At 41.7% G+C, this 9,760-nt stretch overlaps 1 protein-coding gene across 1 annotated transcript; it reads left to right on the forward strand.

Moving 5' to 3' along the window:
* The first annotated feature begins 3,577 nt into the window (after nucleotides 1-3,577).
* On the forward strand, nucleotides 3,578-7,236 carry rsph14 (radial spoke head 14 homolog). Its single transcript, XM_034691101.1, has 6 exons — nucleotides 3,578-3,829; nucleotides 3,944-4,046; nucleotides 6,096-6,214; nucleotides 6,301-6,535; nucleotides 6,665-6,801; nucleotides 6,879-7,236. Exons 1-6 carry the CDS (start codon nucleotides 3,655-3,657, stop codon nucleotides 7,166-7,168), a joined length of 1,059 nt encoding a protein of 352 aa, XP_034546992.1. The 5' UTR covers nucleotides 3,578-3,654; the 3' UTR covers nucleotides 7,169-7,236.
* Nucleotides 7,237-9,760: the final 2,524 nt, after the last annotated feature.

Raw genomic sequence — 9,760 nt, forward strand, 5'->3', positions numbered from 1 at the left:
CGGTTTTACTCCCCACGTCTGCAGATTTGAAGATCTAGTGGATGATTTTTATTTATCATGGATAAGTGCTAGCGCTAATTAGCATAGCCACATAGCTATATGTTCATAGCTGTAGCTGTAGCTGTGTACCAAGACACACGTCGACATACTGACAAATAAAACAACAAGAAACACTAAATCTGTGACCAATCCTTCAGAAAGGTCCTGCTACAGGCGCCTCTCCGTCAGGATCAGATTCTGGATCAGATTCAGAGGGTTGAAGTAACGTGATCTCTGAGCAGCCGTGTATATTCAGCCAACATGTAAACATTAGATCAACGTGCTGGAGAGCCGAGGCCACACCCACTTCCTGAGGGGGCGTGGTCAGAGAGAAAACAGAGTGTTCTGATGAGGAATGAAGAAGAGGACTTTTCAGGCATGCCAAAATCTGATTTCAAAGTGTTTTTTTGAGCATAAACTTTAAAGACATGTTTTGGGGACCTCTTAGACCAATATATATTGATGAAAAAAGCGTGATATGTCCCCTTTAAAAATAGAAGCAGGACTTTATTTTTGAGGTGGAACGTGCTTTAAATATTTTAGTATTTCACAGGGTTCACATGTCCAAGGTCAAGCTGTCCAGTATCTACCCTGATATAACTCCCACCTGTGACAAATGCAATTATAATAATACTTCCCTGATACACATGTACTGACTGTGTCCTAAGTTGCAGAAATTCTGGCACGATATATTCCACACCTTATCTAAAGTATTACAGAAAAATGTAAATCTTAGCCCTACTCTTGCCCTGTTTGGTATTGCTGGTGGAGATAACCCCCACCTCACTCCTACAGGACACCGCATGGTTGCCTTTGGCTTGCTCTTGGCCAGACGTGCAATCCTGCTAAAAAGGAAGGGTGCTGCCCAGCCCACGCTTGACCAGTGGCGTCAGGATGTAATGTCCTGTCTCAAACTCGAGATGCTACGCTTTTCTATCAGTAGCTCGAAGAGGATCCTTTCTTAGTCTACTTTCATGACACCCAAACGAAAACATCATAAGCTGAGCTTTTATACGGCCCTTGACATAAGAAGTAAGATCTGACTCTGTGTGGTGCGCTGCAAACTAACTCTTACATATTACGCCTTCATTTTTTCAGGACAGCTGGGGATGGAGGGTGGGAAGGGCTATTGCACTGTCAGTTACTACTATCACTGCCACAGAGACCTGTTCGTGTTCCTTGTTTTGCACAACACAGTACCATCTGTGGCAATGTAGAACATTACCGCATTACTATATGTGCCCAGTGTGTGCATATGTGTCTGGTGTGTATATTTGTGGGACGCGGGGCACCATTGCTGTGAGGCTGGGTGGATGTTTATTGTTTATTGTGTTCATACATGTATTCCTGTACAGACAGTGGCAACAAATCTCCTTATTAAGGACAAATAAAGATCTATCTATCTATCTATAACCCCAGTGTTTTCTGTCCTATTATTTTTTGTATCTGTGTGTGTTGTTTTTTGTATTGTCATATGTGTTGAAAACTCAATAAAAATATTTGAAATAAAAAAATTTTTTTTAGTATTTGACTCCAAATAATGATTACATCACTCTAGATTAATCTGCAGATTATTTTCATTGTTTATTATTTGTTAAGTTAGTGAAAATTGTAGAAGTCAGAGGACTAAATAACACCTTCAAACATGTGAATAATAACTGTTATCTAAGACTAGAGAAGCATCATTGGTACGTTTTAAAACTGTTTATACAACTTTAAAAAAATGTTTTGTTTTATTTAGGGATGTCAACAATGAATGGATTGATTAAGAACTTCCTCAAACACATTTTTTGTTTTGATTTTCCATCACGTGGATCAAACATCATGTGGTCTCATATCTGGTTCAGCTATCAGGGAGGTGTTTGAAGTTTAAAGCATGTTTGGATGTGAATCAGCTGACTGAAGGTGTTGCTCACAGTGGAGACTGCAGCTGAGTGACAGGTCTCCACGAGCGCTTTCTTATTCCGCCGCCGGACTGATTATGACCTGATTGCGCTCCCGGCTGACACCTGACCACGTTCACATGCTTATTATTCTCAATAAGAACGAGTAGACAGAAAACTGGACTCTGTGAGTCTGAAACATGTTTCTGTTCAGTTCCCTTGTTGAAGTCTGAGCCTTCACTTTTATGACTGTATGTCTGCAGAGATTATGAGCCTGCTCCACACGTTGATATTCAGAGTGTTTAACATTTTGAACTCCTCAATACAATCTGTAGATATTCAATACTGTCAGTTATATACACTGTTTTTATTTATTAAGTGCATAGATTAGTTTTTGTTTTGTTTATTTATTTTTCATGCGTGGAGTATTGTTTATTTTCATTTATCTATTTAGTTAGTGCGTAGACTCTTTTTAATTTATCTTGTTTTATTAGCTCCAATCTGCACAGATGAAATGTTCAAACCAAGACAGAAACCTTGGTTAGACTTAGACTTAGACTCAGACCTTCATTCAGCAGTCACATTAAGACAATAAAAAAGTCAGCCTACTATCACCTTCAGAATATATCAAGGATTAAAGGACTCATGTCTCAGCAGGATGCAGAAAAACTCCTCCATGCATTTATCTTTAGCAGACTAGACTACTGTAACGGGGTCTTTACAGGACTCCCTAAAAAGTCCATCAGACGGCTGCAGCTCATACAGAATGCTGCTGCTCGAGTCCTAACAAGGACCAAAAAAGTAGACCACATCACTCCAGTTCTTAGATCTCTACACTGGCTTCTGTCTGTCAGAGAGTAGACTTTAAAATCCTGCTGATGGTTTATAAAGCTCTGAATGGTTTAGGCTGATCTGCTGCTACTGTATGAACCATCTGGACCTCTGAGGTCATCAGGTACTGGTTAGCTTCAGGCCCTAGAGTCAGAAGGAAACATGGTGAAGCAGCGTTTAGTCATTATGCTCCACATATCTGGAACACACTCCCTGAAAGCTGCAGGTCTGCTCCAACTCTCACCTCTTTTAAATCAAAGATTAAGACCTTTTTATTTAACACTGCCTTCATATCTTAGCTCATTTTAACTCACTTTAAATTAAAATTTTAATTAATGTAATTTTTAATATATTTCTAATTTTCCTTTTCTTTTCTGTTTTATTATATTTGTCATTTTAATTATGTTCTTTTATGCCTGTCTGAATGTTTCCAATGCTTTTAATGTTTTAATGTAAAGCACATTGAGTTGCCCTCATGTATGAAATGCACTATACAAATAAAGCTGCCTTGCCTTGCCTATTAACTACATAGACTAGTTTTAATTATATTTAATTCAAATGTTTTAGTGCATAGAATAGTTTATTATTATTATTATTATTATTATTATTATTATTATTATTATTATTATTATTATTATTATTATTATTTTGTGAGTGGACTCTTTTTTATTAAATTCTATTTATTTATTTTGTTCATAGACTATTTTTATTTTTTTACTGAGTAGACTAGTTTTAATTGTATTTCTGTATTTAGTGATAGACCCTTATTTATACAGTGTAAGCTACTAACGAGCTACCGACTCGGTCCGGATGTGACGTCACGACTTCAGCTGTTTGCGGTAACCAGGCAACCGTCTCCCTGCAGTCTAACCGGGCTCCGCTCTCGTTAAACCCCCCCAGGATGGCCGCCTTATTGATAGACCGGAGCCGGGCCCCGGTGGCCTTCGGCAGCCGGGCTGTCCCGCAGCTGTTCGAGGAGCTGCAGAGACCAGAGCCAGGGAGCAGACTGAAGGGTCTGACCTCCCTCTGCGACCTGATGCACGACCCGGAGCGGGTCTACCAGACCGTCAACGGGGGTAAGTCCACCAACATGGGGGGAGCTGCAGTTCTAGGTTCTACTGTGAGGACTGAGATACTTCAAGAGAGAAGTACTTCTTCTTCTTCTTCTTCTTCTTCTTCTTCTTCTGCAGGGTTTTTGGGGCAGCTGAAGGTTTTGTTGGAGGATGAGGATCCATCAGTCAGGACCAAAACCTGCGAACTGCTTCACGTGCTGACAGGACACAACATCGGCAGGTACACAGACCAGTATAAACCAGTATGAACTGAGCTCTGTACCACAGAGGAACTCAACTTCATTTTTTATTGTGATCAAGTTTATAAGGATTTTTTTTCACATCAGATGACATCACCATCCCACACAAACTGTTTACATATCACCAAATATTATAAATTAAATACATTAAATCTAATGACAGAGAGTGAATAAGTCAATTAAAGAGGAGGGGCCAAACACTCAAATAAGAATAAACATATAAATTAAATAAATAAAAGGAGGGAGTGATAGGATAGTTCATGCATGTTGGTTTCACATTCTATATATAAATTAAAAAATATATACAATTTAAAGGAAACAAAAAAACATAGCTTTTCAAGAAGAAGTGGATTTAAAGAGAAGCAGTAAGGAGATCCTGAGCCTCTAGCGGATGCTCGTGCCTTATGAGATCTTTCTATAAGAGTGATATCTCTGAAGAAGTTCAACCATTGTTTCACAGGCGGAGCTTCAGGAGAGAACCAGGACTGTATCTGGTTTCATCTCTGAGACTGGAGTCATCATAAAATAAAATGGAGGAATTGGACATTTAAAAATATTTCCAAGACACTTCACTGCCTTAGACCAGAGATTAAATACCACACAGCATTCCCAAAAGACATGGACATATGTGCCAACAGTATCCTGGTTAGCATTAGAACAGTGTGGACCGTCTGTGAGCTTCATTTGGAGGCGTCTGTGAGGTGTTGCATTGTGTTTATGGACCAACTTCTAATGCATGAGTTTGTTTGCTGGATTTCTTGGTGAGATAAATATATTGGTCCAAATAAGGAAGTCATCTTTATTAAGTTTCTTCAATTGAAACGTGAAGCTTAAAGAGCTCTACATAGTAAAACACAAAACAGGAAGAAAATCTGACCAATTATGGGCATCAGTACTTAAAGCTGCTGTGAGGAACTTTTGTTTTGTATCGATTCTGGCGCCCCCTTGTGGACAAAGTGATACCTCTTATCTCTTGTCCTATACATGCAAAAGTAGTGTTTTCAACAAAAACCTCATCCTGTTGTCTTCAACAGTCAACTTTATCAGGCAATGTGATTATTTTCCATGAAAACAGTCAAATAAAGACTGTTTCTGAAGCAAGATGTCCATCATCTGGTCTGACACCTACCCCCTCAGGGCGGTTTCAGGCATTAAAAATGACAACAGAGAAGGTTTCAGTGTTGCTGCTGATGGACTTGTTTGCTATTGAAGGTCATAAAGAGGCATCAGTATCATTTTCAGTCTGTTTCTCAGCCAGTTCAAAACTCCTCAATACAAACTAAAAATGACAAAAACTGATAATAAATCAATGAAATAAAGTAGAAAATAAAATATAAGATAAGATAAGGTATTACTTTATTGATCCCCGTGGGGAAATTCAAGAATAAGTTTAAATAAGTAAAATAAAAGAAGTAAAAATAAAAGAATACAGATTTAAGATAAATACAAATGTTACAAATGGTGTAAATAGTGGTAATTACAGGCAGTATTAAAAATGTTTCAGTAGTGACAGGTTGACATGATGTGATTATGATTGGGTTATGACAGATTAATTACATAATGAATAAAAATGGGTATATAATGTGACTGTATGAAGATAAAGAGAATAGTAAAAATGTACTATATAAGATAAGATAAGGTAATCCTTTATTATAATAAATAATAGTATATTATTATTTTCACAGTCATATGATGAAATAAACACCTGGGATACTGTTAAAAATAAATAAAAACACAACAGCTAGATTAAAAGTTTGACCTTCAGTAACCTTTGAAAATTAAAGAGCAGGTATTAAAGATATATAAATATACAAAGATCAATAAAGTGTTCAGGAAAAGACTTCTAGACTTGTTCTTGCTGTACTCTCACATGACACCAGCAGGTGGCGGCGTTACACAGCAGGTGAACCTGTGGAAATACATGCTGCATGAAACGTTTGAATATGTGAGTGTGTGCGTGTGTGTGTGTGTGTGTGTGTGTGTGTGTGTGTGTGTGTGTGTGTGTGTGTGTGTGTGTTCTCGTCCTGCAGACAGGCCCTCCTCTGCTCCTCCCTCCTCCCCCCTCTCTCTCGCCTCCTGGATGACCTCTCGTCCTCCTGCAGGAGAAACGTCCACCGAGTGCTGAACCGGCTCACTCTGCTGCCTGCAGGTTCCTCTGATGACATGATCACTACAACGTTCACATAAAAACTCTCTTCTCTCACGTCTGTCTCATCACCGTGTGTCGTCCCGCAGGCGCCCACGCTCTCCTCTCTCTGGTTCCTAAACTGATGCTGAAGCTGCGGACTCAGGAGGAGGAGAAGGAGGAGGAGGAGGTGCAGGTGCTGCTCCTCTCTACTCTCAGCTCCTGCTCCAGACTGGACCCTCTGCCGGCTCTGGCCTCTGATGGTGTCTCTCTGGTGGGACGCAAGCTCGCACACCGCTCCACGAACATCCGCAGGGAGGCGGCGGCGGCCATGATGGCGCTCAGGTCAGATAGACAAACGTTTAAAACAACAACCTGTGGGCTGTGCAGAGAGACAGAGTGCACACTTTTGTTTATGTTTGTTTGTTTGTTTGTTTGTTTGTTGTTTCCCTGACTGCTCTCTGGTTGTCTCAGTGTCTGTGAGGACGGGAAGCAGCAGGTCTGTGAGGAGGCGGTCCTCCCCGTTCTGGTGGAGCTGCTGCAGGACAGAGACGTGGAGGTTCAGGCCAACGCTGCAGGAGTCATCATGTACATGGTGATCATCACCACAGGTACAAACACACACCTGACATCAACACCTGAGGAGCTCAGAGTGAGACCACGGGAATGACCGAGTCTTCTCCTGCAGGTAAGCAGCGGTGTCTGGATCTGAACGTCATCCCCGTCCTCCTCGACCTCCTCGTGTCCAAGAGCGAGGAGCAGGAGGAAGAGAAGGACGAGGAGAAGAGGAGGAGGAGGAAGGCTCTCGTCTTGTACTCCCTGAGGGCTCTGACCTCGCTGGCTGAAGTTCCCGACGGTCGCTGCATCCTGCTGGAGCAGCTCCCCCTGCTGGTGAGGAGGAGCGAGGCCGCAGAGGAGGACCAGGACGTGAGGCGAGCGGCTCAGACCGCCGTCAGGGTCGTCACATGGACTCCCTGAGACTCTGATGACCTCGGAGTGTGGAAACAAAACGATGAGTGGATAAATAAAGTTAACCTCTTCAGATATCTCTCTCAGTTTAATCCTGGTTTCACTTTCACCTCAACAATCCATGTCGTTAGATCACATCAGCAACACCTTCTTCATGTCACACTCTGTAGAGAGAATCTCACTGTTCCAGTACTAATCAGGAGAAGAGCAGACAATACGTTTTCAGCTAGCGTGGTGAGATGATTGTGAAGTTTCTCACCCTGTAACCTTTTCTGATACATCATCATCTTTACCACAGGGAGAACAGGTACAGTCTCAAATCCCCTGAAGACCTTCAATCTTAAATAAATCCAGAGAGATGAGAGGAGTCTGAAGTGGCTTCCTGTTTTACTGCACAATCAATCAAATGAACTGTTAGATGGAGTGTCGAAGATAATGGCTTAAAAAAGGGCAAAATTCACTAAAAGTAAAATATAAATCAGGATCTATAATTCTTGATTTGTTCACATAAATAAAAATGTAGGAATAATGAAGTGTCAGCAGATATTTCTGCTACCTGCTGAGGGAACACTCATACCTCTGTTTGACCAACGTGAACCGGGTTGTATTTCCGGGCTGGTTCTGGGCTAGTTGAACTCATCAACCAACACGGGACCCGTTTGTTTTTCCACCCGCTTGAGCTCGTGGATGAGTCACGTCATCAATCAATCAATCAATCAATCTTTATTTGTATAGCGCCAAATCACAACAAACGTTATCTCAAGATGCTTTTACAAACAGAGCAGGTCTAGACCACTCTGTGTCAAATTATGAACAGAGACCCAACTTCAAGACAGGGTAAGACTCAGTCTGACCCCACCTTAATCCATCATGAGCATTGCACATCAGCAGTATTTAGCTAGTTACAGTGGAGAGGACAAACTTCCTTTAACAGGCAGAAACCTCCAGCAGGACCAGACTCATGTTAGACAGCCATCATGCCTCGACCTGAGTTGGGTCTGGAAAGACAGATAGAGGGGAGTAAGAGAGAGAGGTGATAGTGATGAGACGAGTAGTAGAAGCTGTTGCCGCTGGAGTCCAGCACGTCCGTATCAGCTGGAGTCCAGATCGTCCGCAGCAGGAGGACGTCTACGGCAGCTCATGATGTCAAATTTACGGGACCGCTTTTCCCAACAACAACGATGGCAGACGAGTGCAGCTTGTCTCCTCGGCCCACCGCTGCTTTGCCTTGGAGTCCATTAGTCTCTTTGATTTGTTCGCTGCAGGACGATGGAGGAAACACGTTTGGTTTGTCTCGGGGTCGGGTGACTCTGTCATTTTGGTACTTTTGGACCTATCTGCGGCGTTTGACACTGTAGACCACACGATTCTCCTGTCACGCCTTGATAGTTGTGGAATTAAGGGTTTAGCACTCCGTTGGTTTCAATCCTACCTGACAGACAAGTTTCTCTGTCCATTTGGGAGATTTTTCCTCTGAGACAGCCCCTCTTACTTGTGGTTTTCCTCAGGGGTCTGTTTTGGGCCCTATCCTGTTCTCGTTGTATATGCTGCCCCTGGGATCTATTTTCCAGAAACATGGCGTCTCATTTCATTGTTATGCTGATGATGTGCAAATTTATATGCCGATCAGCTTAAAGAGGAATGGATCCCTGCAGTCCTTGTTCAACTGTTTGAAAGATGTAAAGTTATGGCTGAGCCTAAATTTTCTGCACCTTAATGAGAGAAAGACTGAGGTCATTGTATTTGGACAGCCCCAACAGTTCGATGGGAGCACTCTCGGCCCTCTCGCAGCAAATACTCACTCCTCTGTAAAGAGCCTTGGAGTTCATTTTGACAGTGCCTTCAAATTTGGAAAACAAATCTCTTCTGTGGTTCAGTCCAGCTTCTTCCAGCTGAGACTCATAGCGAAGGTGAAGGCACATCTCCCTCCTAAGGATCTAGAGAGAGTTGTACATGCCTTTATCAGAGTTCCTCCAAAGGTTCCTGATCCCTCAGGAAAGTTCCAGCAGTGGAAACAGGTCTAACACTGAACCGCCTCCAGCAGCGTGTTTGTCCTGAATAAAGTCAGGAGCGGCTGAATGGAGCTTCCTCTCTGACCTGCTGCTCTGAATGCCTCCGCTCTCCCGTCAAATTAAGGCCAGCAGCTCAGAGACGTGAGTGACCCTCCTTTGATTTAAAACAACCAGCGGACTCTCGCTTCTCCAGGACGCTCCGGGCGCCGACATGAGGAGAGAACTCTATCAACCAACATAAAGAAAAAACATTGGAGATTTTTTATATACATTTATTTTGAAAATCCAAATCAGATCCAGCTGTGATTGGCGGGAAAACACTCTGAGGTGCTCTCTTATCTCTGGAGTGTACGGTGGCCCTGAAGGACAATAGTAATAATCAATATTTCAAAAGCGCAAAATATATTTCAAAAGCACAAAATATATTTCAAAAGCACAAAATATATTTCAAAAGCACAAAATCAATTTCAGATCATAAAATATATTTCACAGAACAAAAAATATATTTCAAAAGCACAAAATATATTTCAGGAGCACAAAATCAATTTCAGATCATAAAATACATTTCACAGAACAAAAATAAATTTCA

This window comes from Notolabrus celidotus, chromosome 9 (assembly GCF_009762535.1).
Source record: "Notolabrus celidotus isolate fNotCel1 chromosome 9, fNotCel1.pri, whole genome shotgun sequence".
NCBI lineage: Eukaryota > Metazoa > Chordata > Actinopteri > Labriformes > Labridae > Notolabrus > Notolabrus celidotus.

Excerpts from the sequence above, each read along its gene's own strand:
- rsph14 (XM_034691101.1), top strand. The coding sequence starts at position 3,655 with ATGGCCGCCTTATTGATAGACCGGAGCCGGGCCCCGGTGGCCTTCGGC. Across the intron at positions 6,215-6,300 it reads GCTCACTCTGCTGCCTGCAG|GCGCCCACGCTCTCCTCTCT; the intron begins GTTCCTCTGATG and ends GTCGTCCCGCAG. Across the intron at positions 6,802-6,878 it reads CATGGTGATCATCACCACAG|GTAAGCAGCGGTGTCTGGAT; the intron begins GTACAAACACAC and ends CTTCTCCTGCAG.